The 16,265-nt window shown below is 50.3% G+C and overlaps 3 protein-coding genes across 3 annotated transcripts; 1 reads left to right on the top strand and 2 right to left on the bottom strand.

Moving 5' to 3' along the window:
• Nucleotides 1–1,730: 1,730 nt before the first annotated feature.
• Nucleotides 1,731–2,318, bottom strand: LOC120662809. Its single transcript, XM_039941878.1, has one exon. The coding sequence runs from the start codon at nt 2,316–2,318 to the stop codon at nt 1,731–1,733; it is 588 nt and encodes a 195-aa protein (XP_039797812.1).
• A 5,843-nt stretch (nt 2,319–8,161) lies between these two features.
• On the top strand, nt 8,162–10,440 carry LOC120658391 (probable rRNA-processing protein EBP2 homolog). The gene is made up of 2 exons (XM_039936665.1): nt 8,162–8,327; nt 9,331–10,440. Exon 2 carries the CDS (start codon nt 9,336–9,338, stop codon nt 10,197–10,199), a length of 864 nt encoding a protein of 287 aa, XP_039792599.1. The 5' UTR covers nt 8,162–8,327; nt 9,331–9,335; the 3' UTR covers nt 10,200–10,440.
• Nucleotides 10,441–15,155: 4,715 nt separating this feature from the next.
• On the bottom strand, nt 15,156–16,030 carry LOC120658455 (auxin-responsive protein SAUR68-like). Its single transcript, XM_039936736.1, has one exon. It carries the CDS (start codon nt 15,930–15,932, stop codon nt 15,591–15,593), a length of 342 nt encoding a protein of 113 aa, XP_039792670.1. The 5' UTR covers nt 15,933–16,030; the 3' UTR covers nt 15,156–15,590.
• Nucleotides 16,031–16,265: the final 235 nt, after the last annotated feature.

Here is a 16,265-nt window from a genome sequence, read left to right as displayed (position 1 = left end):
CATGAGGGGGCTCTCACAGTTGGAGTTCTTCATGACCTTGTCGACTACGAGCTTGGAGTCACCGTAGACGTACAGGAGGGTTGCTCCGATGTCGATGGCTATGCAGAGGCCGCTGATGAGTGCTTCATATTCTGCAACATTGTTAGATGCAGGAAAGTGGAGGCGAACTTCGTACTGGAACTTGCCTCCTTCTGGGGACACCAGGACGACCCCGGCCCCCGCGCCGGGTCCCATGACCGACCCGTCGAAGTAGAGGGTCCAGTACTCGTGAGAGATTTTTGGGGTCGGTGCTTGGACTTCCGTCCACTCAGCGATGAAATCGGCGAGGGCCTGGGACTTTATCGCCATGCGTGGCACAAACTTGACGTCGTAGCCCATCAGCTCGACTGGCCATTTGGAAATTCGTATCACAGCGTCGCGGTTGCGAACAATTTCTCCGAGTGGGAACGAGGTGACGACCGACACCTCGTGCTCGGTGAAGTAGTGATGCAGCTTCTTGGCTGCCATGATGACGGCGTACAGAAGTTTTTGTGTCTGCGAGTACCGCGACTTGGTGTCGGTCAGCACTTCACTGACGAAGTAAACGGGTCGTTGGACCTTAAGGGCATGTCCCTGTTCTTCCCTTTCGACCACCAGGGCGGCGCTGACCACATAGTTAGTGGCAGCTAAGTAGCAAAAGGGGGTTCGCAGGGGTCTGGTGCGACGTGCACCGGCGGAAAGGATAAGAGGGCCTTGAGGCGGTCGAGGGTCGTATGTGCCTCCTCTGTCCAAACAAAGGTGTTGGATATCTTGAGGAGTTTGTACAGCGGTAAGCCTCGCTCTCCCAACCGGGCGATGAACCGGCTGAGCGCCGCCAGGCACCCGGTTAACCTCTGGACACCCTTAACACCGCGAATGGGCCCTATGTTGGTTATGGCTGTGATTTTGTCGCGGTTGGCTTCGATGCCACGCTCAAACACCATGTACCTGAGAAGTTTGCCCTTGGGCACACCGAATGTGCATTTCTCGGGATTCAACTTGATGTTGAATCTTTTGAGGTTTGCGAACGTGGCACTCAGGGTGGCGACTAGGTCGTCCGCGCGCGGTGTTTTGACGACGATGTCGTCAACGTAGACCGCGACCATCGCCCGAGGCGAGTCCGGCCGGTCGGGGTCGATCGGCGGGTTGATCTGGTCGGAAAAGCAGGCTTGCATGCATCGCTGGTACATTGCCCCTGCATTCTTGAGACCGAACGGCATCGACACGTAGCAGTATGAGTCAAACGGTGTGATGAAGGATGTCGCGAGCTGGTCGAATTCCTTCATTGCTATCTGGTGATAGCCCGAGTAGGCGTCTAGGAAAGACAAGATTTCGCACCCGGAGGTGGAGTCGATTATCTGATCTATCCTAGGCAAAGGAAAAGGGTCTTTGGGGTATGCCTTGTTTAGGCTGGTGTAATCACCACACATCATCCATTGACCGGTTTTCTTTTTTACAAGGACTGGGTTAGATAGTCAGTCGGAGTGGTAGACTTCCTTAATGAAGCCAGCAGCTAATTGCTTAGCTATCTCCTCTCCTATGGCCCTGCGCCTCTCATCGTCGAAGCGGCGCAGTCGTTGCTGGACGAGCTTGGATCCCGGCAAAATGCGGAGCTCATGCTCGACGACCTCCCTTGGGATGCCCGGCATATCGAACGGCTTCCAGGCAAAAGTGTCCTTGTTGGCGCGGAGGAAGTCAATGAGCGCGTGTTCCTATTTGGCCGGCAGCTGGGAGCCGATCCGCACCGTCTTGGTTGGATCGGCGTCGTCGACCACAACCGTCTTGGTCTCGTCGGTTGAGACGAAGGCCAGTGCCTGGCTAGGCCTGCTAGGGTCAGGACGGCACTCGGCGGTGGCGGCGCGAAGCTGGCCGAGCTCAGCCGAGTTTGCCGTGGTGGTGGCGAGGTCATAGTACTCGCGGCTGCTTATGTAGGCCTGTTCGAATGAGCCGCTCACGGTGATGACACTGTTTGGGCCCGGCAGCTTGAGCTTAAGGTAGGTGTAGTTGGGCACCGCCATGAACTTGGCGTAGGCGGGGCGCCCGAGAATGGCATGGTACACCCCCTTCCATTCCACCACCTCAAACGTGAGGGTTTTGGTGCGGAAGTTGGCTTTGCTGCCAAACATAACCGGCAAGTCGATGTTGCCAACCGGGTACGCCTTCATGCCTGGCATGATGCCGTAGAAGGGGAAGAGGGATTCCCGCAAGCAGGCTCGGGGGATTCCCATGGCGTCCAAAGTGTCAACGTAGAGGATGTTGAGGCTGCTACCCCCGTCCATCAGCACCTTGGACAGACGCATGTTGCTGACGACGGGGTCAACGACGAGAGGATAGCTCCCAAGTCGAGGGATGCTTGCCGGATGGTCATCCTGATCGAAAATAATGGGCGTGGACGCCCACTTAAACTTTCTAGGAATGGAACTTGCGGCAGCACATACCTTGCGGAGCCGAACCTTCTGTAGTCATCTGGAGCACTCGTCCTCCAGGCCGCCGATGATCACCAAGCATCGATCCACGTCCGGGAACTCTCCATCCGCCGGCTTCCCTCTGTCCTAGTCGGCATCGGGCCTCTTGTCGTGGCCGTCGCCGTCGGGCTTGGCTGTCCGTCGGAGGAGGCGCTTCATCATATCGCAGTCCCTGAACTTGTGGTTCACTGGATAGCCATGGTTGGTGCATGGCTTTTCCAGGAGCTGGCTGAAGTGGTCGTTTCTCGGCGGGCGCTTATCTTGGCGTGCCGCTGCCGCGACCTCGCCGGCAATGGGAGGTCGGTGGTTCTTCTTGCTCTTCCTATCCTCGCGGCTCGAGGAAGTCTTGTCGCGGTCACATCGCTTTTCTTTCGCCGCGTGCTGGTCACGCTTGAAGACAGCCCCAACCACTTCCTCGCCGGAGGCGTGGCTGGTGGAGATCTCCAGGAGCTCGTGCGTAGTGCGCGGCTTCTGGCACCCTAGTTTGTGGACCAGGGTCTTGCAGTGCGTCCCGCTAAGGAACGCACCGATGGCGTCGGCGTCGACGACGCCTAGCAGTGAGTTGCACTGCTTGGAGAAGCACTGGATGTAGTCGCGCAGAGACTTGCCGGGCTCCTGCTTGCAGTTCTTGAGATCCCAAGAGTTGCCAAGACGTACGTATGTGCCTTGAAAGTTGCCGATGAAGACTCTTTGAAGGTCTGCCTAGCTGCCGATGGAGTCGGCGGGCAAGAAATCCAGCTAGACGCGGACGTTCTCTCCCAGGCATATAGGGAGGTACTGGATGATGAAGAGGTCGTCGCTTACCCCTCCGGCCCGGCATGCAAGCCGGTAGTCTTCCAGCCACACGCCGGGGTTCGTATCCCCAGTATACTTCACGATGTTCGCCGGCGGTCGGAAGCGCTGGGGGAAAGGCGCCCCCCGGATCGCTCTGGAAAAGGCGTTTGGCCTGGTGGGGTCAGGGCTCGGACTCCAGTCGCGATCCACGTCGAGGTCGCAGGGGCGTCCCCCACACCGGAGCGGTGAGCGCTCCGGGTGGGGCGCGTATGCCCGCGCATCTCCTGCTCGAGCGGCCGCGCGGTCGACGTCGGAGTGGTGCCTCGCCTGCCGCCGGCCTCAGATCATGTTGCGCGCATTGTAGATGGGACCGACGCGGTCGTGAATCAATGGCCTTGGCGGGAGAGGGGCGGATGCCGCCGCTGGGGCTGCCGCGTCGCCCGCGTCGGGCTGCCGTGCAGGTGGGTCGCGCTGCACTTCGGATGGCTCTCGCCCACCGTGCCTTGTGCCGCCGGCAGGACACGAGGCAGCGGCCTGCTAGCGGTTTAGCGAGGAGCTCTCCGCCTGCTGGACGGCGGCGAGTTCCACCAGGTTCCTCACCTGGCGGTGAAGGTCCCTTTGGGCGTCGTTGATGATGTCGTGGTTGACCCTGCGTGCGCGCTGACGCGCGGAACCCACAGGGTTTATCCCTTTTGACCCGGAGGGGGCCCGCGGGGGCTGTTCCACAGGCGGAGGCGTCTGCTGGCAACGACAGAGATCTTTGCCATGGGCCTGCGCATCGGTGAGCGCTCGCTCGCGCTGGTCCGCTGGGGCGTGCGTCTGCTCAGACGGCACCACCTCCGGCGGCGGGTCGCCGTCGGCCATGGCGCACATGCGCGTTGGCACGGATGTGCCCTCCAGGCGATTGTCCCCCATGCTAGAGGAGTCACTCAGGGGATCCTCGAAGCACAGGAGGTTGTGGACAGAGTCAGGGTAGCTCTCCGTTACGCCCACGAACTGCGACACGGGTTGGAACCCTTGGGCGGCCTTGCGCACCTATCGAGCGTGGACGCTCACGGCGTTGCGCAGGCCGAACGGGAGTCACTCTGAGGACGAGCTGGTGTAACGAACATGGCACCATTGATGCCATTTCGAGTGATTTTGGTGATCGAATGACAACACAACACTTGGACTAATATGATTGTTAAGATGATCATTCTCAGGCTTTTAGGTTCAAGTGATGACAAAGAGAAAGAGAAGACAGGCGTAGCAAGGCCCGATGGACTGCCCCTACGGGTTGATACTTTGGTGCAGAAGGGAATCGAAGCCAAGTCAGCCTATAGGCACCGGTTGAACCGACGGTCCAAAATAGGGCATCGGTGCAATGGCCGTCCTTTGTACCAGAGACGATGTCAAGTGCCCAGAAGAAGTTTCTTCAGCACCGGTTCAACCGACGGTGCATCGGTGCATACCACCGGTGTAATGACGTCAGCATCCAGGAGAAGATTCTTTCAGCACCGGTTGAACCGGTGAGGCATCGGTGCAAAGCATCGGTTCAACCGGTGGTCTCTGCGTCAGCTGTCAGGACTTCAACGGCTACTTCATGTTGTGAGTGACCGGATGAACCGACGCTACCCTGCCAAGAGGCATCGGTTCTTCCGGTGGTAGCAGATTTTCAGCTGACCGTTGGAGCAACGGCTACAAGACTTGGTGGCCTATATATACGCCTCACCCCAGACATTTGAAGGGTGCTGGAGTTGCTGAACATCCCAAACACACCCAAGAACATCTCCAACCACCATAGAGCTTCATTGTACATCATATAGGCTTAAGCACACTTGTGAGAGTGCTTAGTGCTTGTTTAGGGATTAGTTCTTGCGAGAGCTCCCTTGAGAGAAGTCTTGCTGCGGCAAGCAACTTGTGATCCGTCGTGTGACTCTCCGTCTTGGTGTGGAGTGGCAACGACACTTTGTGCGGGGGAAGAGGAGGCCCCCTCCTTGGTGGAGAAGCTCCGTAGTGGATTTCGGCCGGGTGACCGAGAGAGACGGTGGCGGTGCTCTAGACTCGGTGTCTTGTGCGCACTTGCCTTTGCTTGCCGGCATCGCCTTGGTGGCGTAGTGCAAGACGGTGATCGGAAGAGCCTCGGTGTCCCGTGGACGTAGGCGTTTGTGCCGAACCACGTTACATGACCGTGTCTACTCGGGAGTTTGCATCCCTCTTGCACTTATCTCTTTACTTACCTTATTACGTTTCCGCATTTACTCTTTCTTGTGTGCCTTTACTTTCCTAGTTAATTTGATTAGGATTGGCTATAGGTTGCAAGTTTTTTGGGGTAAGTAGAGAGTTGCATAGATAAACCTTAGTCATAACTAGCATGTGTAGGACGTCTTAGGTTTATCGTTTGCAAGTAGATTGAGCCCTAGGTTAAAAAGCGATTAGCGACCCTATTCACCCCCTCCCCCTCTAGGGTCGGACACCCCGGTGATCCTTACAGCTGGGCGTCGAGAGCGGAGGCCCGCCCGCGAGCTGCCGAGAGATGTTGGCCAGAGAGAAGAGGACAAAGTTGACATCCTCGACGGCGGGGTTGGAGGCCATCATGAGCGCGACGCAGCGGAGCACCGCGCGGGTTGGCTGTGATGGCCTGCGCTTCTTGATGCGCCAGCGAACTGATCGCCGACGCCTCAGGTCGTGAGGCTTGGTGGGAGCAGAGGGCTCCTCTGTGTCCGCTAGGGCGGCTTCCTCCTCATGGAGGTGCAGTGTACCGAGCTGGTCGGTGACGAACTCCAGGCTTTCGAACTGGAAGGTCTGGGAAGGCGGGAACAGTGTAGGCGCCCACAATCCGTCGCGGGGGATCATGGGAAACTCCAGGGAGCCGAAACGGATTGTCTCACCGCGGCTCGCCGCCGGAGCGGTGAATGGGGTGATCGAAACCATCCGATCGCCGAAGCAATGAACACACAAAGCGGTCCCCACGGACGGCGCCAAAACTGTCGCTGTGGGAAATGGACGACTACAAAACTACTCGATTGATCATTGGTTGTGCGCTTGATCGGATATGGTTTAGCACGCAAAGACTCGAGGATTTAGACTGGTTCGGGCCTGAAATGCCCCAAGTCCAGTATGGGGGGTGGTGTTCTCGCTCTATTGTTCTCGAGCCCGGGTGCTCAAAGTTCAGAGGGGAGCTTACAAGCTGGTCAAACAGTGTCGAACCCGTGGGAGTCCAACCCTTTCCTACGTAGGGGGCTTTCCCTTTTATAGTCCAAGGTGGGGCCCCCATTTACAGATATCTAGCGCTGTGTCTTGACACCGCCGGGGTGCAATTTGTCCTTGTCAGTCGTCGGGGCCCACTCGGTCGGTCGGGAGTGGGCAGGCTTGATCCTGGCGATCTTCTGGGGCAAGGGATGATCCTGGCGATCTTCTTGGGCGGTGCGTTCCCCCGGTGGTGTCCCATCCTGGCTCAGTCGGGGCGGCGCGACCACTCGGACGGTCGTTCGGGGGTCTCTTCCGGTCTTGTCCGCCGGAGCCCGCGTTCCTTGCCCGCGGGGCTATCTTACGTAGCTCTGTCACCGGACGACGCGCCTGGTGAGGGGTGTCTTACCGAGGCCTGCCCGGTGGCGTCCGGTCACACTCACTGGCGTAATGAGGCGAGGCACAGCGGCAACCATCATTACGGCGAGGGGAGGCAGCGTATGCGGACGCCCCCTCCTGTTGTGTCGCGGGGCCTGCGTGAGCGGCGCTGTCCCTTTGTCAGGGAGTCCTCCTGGCTTAGCCCTTGCCGCAAGATAAGGACGGCTGGTGTCTCAGGGCTCGCACGGAGCCTGTTTTGGCCGGCACGCCTGTCAGGAGGCGCGGCGCCCTTGGAGCGCACGTCCCGGGTCACCGGCATGGCTCTGACCCGGGGTGCTAGGTCGGGGAGCCGCCATGTGTCCTGGGAGGTCGGGCTCCCGGACCCGCTGGCTTAGCAGCGAAGGCAGCTCCCCACGCGGGTTAGCAGGTTGTCCCGTTCTTAGCCCAATAGGCTTGCTGGGCCTTCTATTACATGAGTCGGGCCCGTTAGGGGTCCTGGGTTTGTACCCTCGTCACCCATGGACCAACATGTACTCATTTTTCTCTCAAGAAATTGTTAGTCCATAAATATTATTATTAATTAGCAAAACTTAAAATAGGAGCCTAGATGCTTTCAAGGGTCTCGCTAGAGCTCCGCGCCATGGTGGCGGCGCGGATCCCGGCGAGACCCTACCACGCCGTGGCGGGGAGGTGGACCGTCTCGGCGGCGGCCCGCGGGCAAGGGGGGAGGGGATAAGAAGAAGCTCGAGAACATGACCGAGCTTTTTGGTTGGAGGTAGAAGTGGATGGACAGCCTTTGGATGCTGATCCAATGGTCGAAACAAATTGGAATGTAGGAGAGGCTACAAAAATGCTCGAGTGTGATACAGATAACCCCGATAGAAAATTTTCAGGCCACATTTAAGTCTTACTAGAACCTTGGTAGTGCGAAAAATCCCATCTTGCTACGTGCATAACTGCATACGTACAATGTTCTCAATAAATTCGCATCTGAAACTTATTGAGCGCATACGCATCATTCTGTTTCTTCTTTGTAAATATAAATAAATTGTAATAGAACAAAAAATCGAGTGAGACACGAAACAGAGTTTTACTCGAGTGTGTGTTAGAACTTCCAAGGGGCACCTTTTTTTTTTTTTGAGGGGGTTCCAAGGGGCACCTGACCTGAGGAATTTCATGGCCCAAGTGTCCAACTCGTGCCATGGAATTACGTTTCGGCCTGATTAGACGAGCCCAACAATTGCCCCCCACCCACCCCCTGGAATTTTGCTAGGCCGTGGCCCACACAAGGCCCATTTCTTTTTTTTTTGAGGGCAAGGCCCATCCCATTGATACCTAGCCGAAACGAGAGAAGAGGCGAGGGAAAACCTAGCTCCCTTGTTCTCACGCGCACGCGCCGCCCCGCCCCGCCCTCCCCTCCTCTTCCCCTCCCGCGCTCTACTCACCGGCCGCCACGCACGCCGGCGCCGTTCGCTCCGTCCCCGTCCCATCGCCGGCAGCCGCCGTCCCCCCTCCCCGTCTCAGGTAAACGTCGCACCAGTCATCCCCCACTTCCACCTCCCTTTCACCTCGCAAGTCGCCCGCCGGTTACCCGAACGGGTGGTAGCTCTTGTTGCCCGGTTGGCCGGCGTGGTTCCGTGGATTCAGTCTGGGTAAAAGGATGGTTCTGGTTTCGAGGCGTCTCTGCGTCGCAACGATATTTAGGTTTTTCGTGAACTGCTGTGGGTGTAATTTCATCCCGTCTGTTGCCGAGTGGTTTGCGATGTATGGAGTGGATGGTTGCGTCTGTAATTGACGATAGCATGATTACGAATTTTTTTAGTCTAGTGGTTTGAGATGTATGGAGTGGATGATTTTTAGTCTTTGCTGCAGCAGATTTTTTCCTGAGTACCCGCTTTGACATCTAAAGGCATGGCGTTTCACTGATGCTTAATCAAGACCGCAATATGAGAACTTCAAGTTCATGGTCATTTTTTAAGTATATGTGTGTTTTATTTTTCTTATGTAGATAGTGGCGTCATATCCATTAGGTTGCTTGTTGATTTGTATTTTGCAGCAATGGTTGAGCTTGCAGGAGATGAGTATGTAACTTTAGTTGGTTTATTTCTTACCTTACCTAATTAGATATCTGAAGATGAAGAATTTAGACTGGACTGCAAATGCTGCACAAGTGTTTTTCCTACTTCTCACAACAACATGATAGGCGAGAATGGACTGAATCTATGTTACTTATGTAGTCTACTTTTTATATCTCCCATGACACCTTCCCTCTCGATGTTCATCCAATTTAGCTGTAGTTCAAGGCTGTGTATCATGTTCCTTATGAACTAGGCATTTGCACTGTACTTTTGTCATGTTTCATCATGAGAAGCACCCAGCATTAGTCTCACTCAGTAGTACAAATTAAGGTTGGGGCTTTGTGGAATCTGAATTCCACCAATCCCTTTAATATTGTTTTTATATAACTTCCTTTCTAGTTTTTCCATTTGGTTCTGCTGATTAATATCTTCTTTTCTTTGGCATACAGTAAAAATGGTGGGACGTTCAAGTGAAGAAGCCCAGGCTCATGATGAAGTCATCATGGATGATGTTGATTCTGATGTGGAAGAGTCAGACTCGGAAGATGATTCAGGGGAAGAAGCTCAGGCTAAGCCTTCAGACAAAGCTATATACAACAAGGATGCCATTCTTGAAAAACTTGAAGACATAGCCTGGCCCAAGAATGTGGACTGGATGCACAAGCTCACCATTGAGTATGACCAGGGGGAAAAAGTTGATGTGAATGATGATCTTGCCCGTGAACTTGCATTTTACACCCAAGCTTTGGATGGCACAAGGCAGGCCTTTGAGAAGCTGCAGTCAATGAAGGTTCGGTTCCTCAGGCCAACAGATTACTATGCTGAGATGGTCAAGACTGATGCACATATGCACAAGATCAAGGGGAGATTGTTGTCAGAGAAGAGGAGGATCGAGGAGGCTGAGGAGAGGAAGAAGGCTAGAGAGGCCAAAAAGATAGCAAAGGAGGTGCAGGCAGAGAAGAACAAGCAGCGGGCTAAGGAGAAGAAGGAGCAGATTGAGTCAGTCAAGAAGTGGAGGAAGCAGAGGCAGCAGGGGGGATTCGCCAAGGGAAATGATGATGTGCCAGACCTGAACTTTGAGGGAGAGGAAGGATTTAAACAATCAAAGAAAAAGAGGCCTGGGGTTTCTCCTAGTGATAGGTCTGGTGGTCTTGCTAAGAGAGGTAGAGAAGGAAAGAACAGGAGGTCAAGAGATGCCAAGTTTGGGCATGGTGGGCGTAAAGGGCTGAAGAAGCAAAACACTGCTGAGACCACGAATGATTTCAGAAGCTTTAACAAGGGGGGTGAGTCTCAAAACAAGAAGAGGAAGAGGGCTTGATGCAATATTGTAATAATTTTGTGCTCAGTCCCTTTTGCCGTTATTGCTATTCTTGTTGCAACTTTGCTATGGTGCGTTGTTACCAGAAGCAAAAATTAGCTGAAAAGATTATTCTAGGGAAGCAATCCAATCACAAGACTTATGTTTTACTTTTTCTGGTGATGGTCTTCTTTTGTTGTGGAATGCAGATGAATCTTACCAACAATGAAATTATCTTAAATCGTGTACAAGTTCTGCTGTTCTTCCTGTTGTTACCTTCTGTACCTTTTTTTTTGTTACTATTCCTGTGCAGCCAGAGTTAAGGGAGTGATAATTTTCCTTATCAGCAAGCCACATCTCCCTTTCTCAATTTTGAGGATATACAGTTTCCTCACTGCACAGTTGTGATGCAACATAAGAGTGCTCTCACGGCATTTGATTATTATGAAATTTAAAAAATGTTCATCATGATTGTTATGGTCTTGTGGATCTCACATGAAGCTCAGATATATCATATCAGCTTTGAGGTTCCGCTTTAGTTACGACATACTTTGTACAGTTTTAATGAGCTATACTGTTTGCCACAAAAGCACATGCCTATGTTTTGCAATTTGCTCCTTGTTCGGTGCTAACTGCCCAGTACAGTGTCACACTATTGTGAACCGGATATTGTCATACATGATGTGCTAGTCCCTTAGAGAATCACTCATTACACAAATAGAACTCATTACACAAATAGAGTCCTAGAATACTGAACTCCTCCCCGACCCACCCAGAGATTAGCTGCATTTATGAGTTCTTTCATAGATTGACATCCGACCTTGTTTTAGAAGTGAAAATACTGATGCTGTGCTCCTTAGCAATGCTTTTAGGTCTTACTGTCTAACTAGGATTATATTTATGCTTCACTGGTTGCGCAGAAGTTGTATAAAGAAAAGTTCTTGTTTACTTAGACAGTATCCGATGTAAGCCCTGGAGAAGATTGCCAACGAAGTTTGTTTTAGTGTGTCTGTGAATCGACCATGCTTCCTTGCTAGTATCCAGGATCAAGTAATATTGATTCACATCCAAATCATACTTTTTCAAGATGTATCAATTCCCACGGCACAGCCTGCAGACAGTTTTAGCTTGCTTGACCAGTGCTAGAATTTCAATACGATAAGCGTAAGCAAGCCATAGATCAGTCACTAGAAGTAATGGTGTTTTCTCGATGATGTGTAGCAAAGGTATTCAAAAGTAGTAGTTGAATGAGGTTACTTGATTGTCAGTATTCAGGAAGAGGCAACAATAATGCCGTCATGCCTGATCCTGCATCCTGTACAGATCACTGGCTTATCTTGATGAACACTCTGAAATAGTGAAACGCATGACTTGATCTGTATAGTTTTTTTTTTCTGAAACGTAGGTGTCAACTGCAACCAAGCAGATGGAGCTAGCTCTCTGTTCCTTGTCCTCGTTCACTTCAATTCATAGGTTTGTTCTCTTCATGATCCCATTATTTTTTTTTTTTTGCCATTTAGTATGTCCAGCATCCCAGTAAGTGCAGATAGGACATCTGTTCGTGTGCACAGCTGAGCGGCTAGGACATGTTTGTTATATACCATGAATTATGTTTATGTTTCCATGAGGCTGACGAGAACGTCTGAATCAGGAAATTTATTTCTTTTTATTTGCTACATTGACATTTCGTTCTTAGTTTCCCGGATACGGAATTAAAATTGTGTCATCGTCTTTTGTGGACAGAAATTGTTTCTTTGTTTGCAGCGATGTGGTGTGATGATTGTTCATGATTAAGAGGAATTGACCGAGTGAAAGCAACTTTCCCAATGCTATTGGAGTATGTAGTGGCCGATATCTGTAACGGGTTTCTTTCTGTTGATTTGTTCTGATAAGCAGTAACTGGCGATCATCTGAATGCAATGGGACCTGATGGCTGCAAACAAAAGGCACATACTTCTACCGATCGACTCGAAGGACACAACAGATTACGGATCTTGTTACTTATCCACCAGCAAGTTGCTGGCCCAAAGTGCAGACAGCCAGACACCAAGGAAGATCAAGAACTGTCGAGAGATCTAACTCAACAGAACCTTAGCCACACCACGAGCAAAAAGGATATATCTACAATCTGCAATCCATTCCTGTTCTGTGCATTCAGAAAGCATGTGAAGACTGGTCCTCCACATGCATGCCTTGATTAGATTACCTATCTCTTGTCAACAACTTATCCATACCTTGCAAGTTGCAACCAAAAGAAGAAAAAATTATGCATGAATTCCAGGACATTTCTGTTTCATCCAGTCGAGGAACATAAGCTAGACAAATGAACTTCTCCAAAGCTAATCATCACCATGCATGTAACCTAGGATTGAACTTCCCTGGAAAAAAAAAACCTAGGATTGAAGCGAGAATAAACGGTAGATAAATCATTTGTTGACATAGCTCTGATTGGACAACACAGGTGGCAATCGAAATAAGTATGACATTTAAATTCAAAAAGAAAGAAATAAGTATGACATCTATAGAGTGGCATTAGAATTTGTATGGATGGTTTTGCTTGGCATGTCGAGACAGGGCGAGCACATGCGGCGCCTTGCAGCCATTGACGCTATTCCCCGTCGTCCCCACCCGACCCAACACGCAGCTGCTCTGATCGAAAGGCCACCTCCATCCCCTGAGCAGCCGTCACTTTCTCCTTCAAGTTCCCCGTCCAAAAACGACCAAGGACAATGTGGCACCTTTCATGACCCCGCACACTGTAGCACGTATATCTATATATACAAATCCTAATTCGCAAATTGTTGGGCGCCATTGATGCACTACTTGCACCGGTTTTCATTTGATCCTCCTGTAGCTTGTGATCTACACTGAAGTTGCGAGTGCCCTGGCAAAAGAAGAAAGAAAAGACTATGTATATGCATTTTTCTGGTTGCATTTTGAACAGCAACAGCTACTAAGAACCCCCCCCCCCCCCCCCCCCCTGATTAAGGCAAACGAGAACTTCTTATTAAAGGATAATATGCAAAGCATATATTAATTGCCAGAAGCTGCTAAGTGTTAATCTTCAGTTAATCAGATGATGCTTCCTTCAGAAAATGGAAGAGTTCAAATAATTAAAGGCCCCACAGCTATACTTTGCTCATCATCCCTTGCTTTTAGGGAGAAGTGGTCCCGGCGCAGAGAAGGGCCGGTGGTGATGCTAACGATTTTCCTTACCATTTGGCAGCACAGTCACACCACCGCAGATAGCCCCCTCTCTGCTTTCCGTTGCGATGTATCTCTTGGCTTGCATTGATACCTCACTCTCAACACATTCCTGTCCAAGCAGCCAAGCCCCATGAGCATCGCCAACCAACCATCCAATTGCAAGCCCCAAAACCTTGCACACCTCTACTACTTTGGAGTTTGGACAGCGACATATCACGGACAATATGAGTTCATTGGATTTATCCATATATAATACATATGTATCTATTTTATTTCTTTTTAATAACACCAGATATTTAATTTCTTTTTTTATATTTACATCCCATATTACTGTATTTGATAAGACACTTCTAATATCTCCTCTAATATACCTAGTGCTCCATCCATTCTAAATTATAGGCCGTTTGAATTTTATAGATGAATCATAGTTGCTATGCTACTAGATATACATTATATCTAAATACACAGCAAATACTATATATCTAGAAAAGCCAAAAGAATCTATAATAATTTGGAACTGAACGAGTATTTATATATGGTCCATGTATAGTCACCAGAAAACGATTAGCATTTAGTGACACTAATGAGGCCCCTAAGTCGCATGCCGTCACTTCATAAATCACTCAATAACGTGCAGTCATACATCAGTTTTTCCTTTTTGATCTAGATGTGCGCATAGGTTAGTTGTTGAGCCATCTTAGGCGTTCAGATTGAGAAGCATGCAGCTCCCATGTGCCTTTGTTCCACGATGAATGCAATGTTTCACCTGAACCCAATTGACGTCCATCCACTTCAATTCCATCATTTTACATATTATCTTGCATTGTGTGTGTGTGTGTGTGTGTGTGTATATATATATATATATGTATATGTATATGTATATATATGTATATATATATGTGTATGTGTGTGTGTGTGTGTGTGTGTGTGTGTGTGTGTGTGTGTGTGTGTGTGTGTGTGTGTGTGTGTGTGTGTGTGTGTGTGTGTGTGTGTATGCGTGGACACAATAATTTTCAATATTTTAATTGGTAGTTCATATTCCTACACGTGCATAGGCAACATTCTATTCCATAGATTTCATTTCATGATATATTTATACACTGTATATAGACATATATCAATGTAGCATGATAATATATTCATGCTAGAGTATGATAAATATATTACGTACTGTAGAGCACGTATGCAAGCTAAGGTTAATGCATGACATGGAAGCATGGGTATGAATAAGGGTGAATAATGGTCTCGATCATTCTCTATTTTCATTATATAAACCATTTTATTTTTTTAACGAAAATACCTTGTGAAGCTATCTTGATTCCTGAATATGTTTTGGCTATGTACTCAACTTTATTGATGTCATTACACAATACTAGTTCACATCTTGTATATCCATGCATCCTGCAAAAGAAAAAGGAAGCACCTTCGTGTGGTGGTTGAGTTGTGGGCCCATGACTCCCGTAAACAAGACTGAAATCCTGGTGCCCACATTTTAAAGATAAAAATGACCGTGCATACATGGTTAATGCATAAACCGGAGACTTTCTCCATTTTTTATATTAAAAAAATCTTGCAAAAACTAGAATACATTCCCGAATGTGTCCTTTTCATCCCGTTACGAGTTACAACTAAGCTCAACATTTAGTTGTGGGCTAACACACATATATGCAGTTTACTCTCAATGTATCCAAAATGAATTCATTTTCCTCTGTAAATTTTATTAATTGTTTTTTTTAAAAAAAAAGTTGCAATGCACCATCAACCAACTAATGATTTGCTGCACGACTTAACCAAAATAACATCCAACAACAGTTATATGACAGCGGAAAAAATGAAATAATCTCAAAGAAGAGAAAAAGAGAAGTTGGGAAAAAAAAACCGAACGAATGAACAAGTACGGAGATGTTACATCATGGCAAGTTGGCCATAGTACTGCCAGCCACAGCTGGTCTCCTGAAAACACGCCCATTGGCATGTACGGCCAGGAGAGCAGCAAAAAAAACATCCACTAAACAGATCGATCACAACACATAGATTGATCAGCAGTTCAGTGCCAATGAATCAATGGATCGAAGCTAATATACAATCTCACAGTCATCGTCGTCCAGACTAATCAATCGATCAGCCTGGCAGCAGCAGCAGCAACAGCAGCAGCAGCGGCTAGCAGGTAGCTGCAGCAACATGTGTTCTGCAATGCCACTGCCGCTACCAGATCTTGCTGATCCTGCCGGCGGCGCCGGCGCACTTCTTCTTGGCGCCGCCGCCGCCGCCGCTGCGGAAGGCGTCGAGGATCTGCTCGAGGCGGTCGGCGGAGCACGGCAGCACGATGGGGCGGCCGCCGGGCGCGCCGAACTCCTCCTCGGCCGTGTTGAGCAGCTCCCGGAAGGTGTCGCTGCCGAGGTAGGCGATGGGGATGAAGAACCGGCGCCCGTCCCGTGTGTAGGCCGCGAAGTGGCCCCGCGGGCACGGCGCCGCGCTCGGCGAGGTGACCTTGCCGCCGCCCAGCTTCTTGGAGACGATCTCCGTCAGCTTGAGCGAGCCCATCATGATCGGAATGCAGAGACGTGCTTGTGCAGTTGTGCTGGTGGCTCGCTAGCTTGCGTGTGCACATATATATTATTTGTTGGTGCTGCACTTCACTTGTGGCTGGTGAGGTGTGTGGGAGCAGGGGAGGGGGTATAAATAATAGACGTGGGGGGAGTGTTATATTGTGATCCAAATTCTGATGGAAGATTGTTGGAATTTGGGCTTGGCCCATTAAGGCCCATGTGATGCAAATTTTTAATCCCACGTTGCTAATAGAAGTTGAGGAGACCACGTGACTCTCCTATATATCTAACCCATAGGCTTCACCGGAGAATATCAATCCTATTATTCCTC

The sequence above is a fragment of the Panicum virgatum genome, chromosome 2N, assembly GCF_016808335.1.
Source record: "Panicum virgatum strain AP13 chromosome 2N, P.virgatum_v5, whole genome shotgun sequence".
Taxonomy (NCBI): Eukaryota; Viridiplantae; Streptophyta; class Magnoliopsida; order Poales; family Poaceae; genus Panicum; species Panicum virgatum.
This window is presented reverse-complemented; position numbering and strand designations above follow the sequence as displayed.

Bases quoted from the DNA above. Each gene is read 5' to 3' on its own strand.
- LOC120658391 (XM_039936665.1), top strand. From the start codon at position 9,336: ATGGTGGGACGTTCAAGTGAAGAAGCCCAGGCTCATGATGAAGTCATC.
- LOC120658455 (XM_039936736.1), bottom strand. From the start codon at position 15,932: ATGATGGGCTCGCTCAAGCTGACGGAGATCGTCTCCAAGAAGCTGGGC.
- LOC120662809 (XM_039941878.1), bottom strand. From the start codon at position 2,318: ATGCGTCTGTCCAAGGTGCTGATGGACGGGGGTAGCAGCCTCAACATC.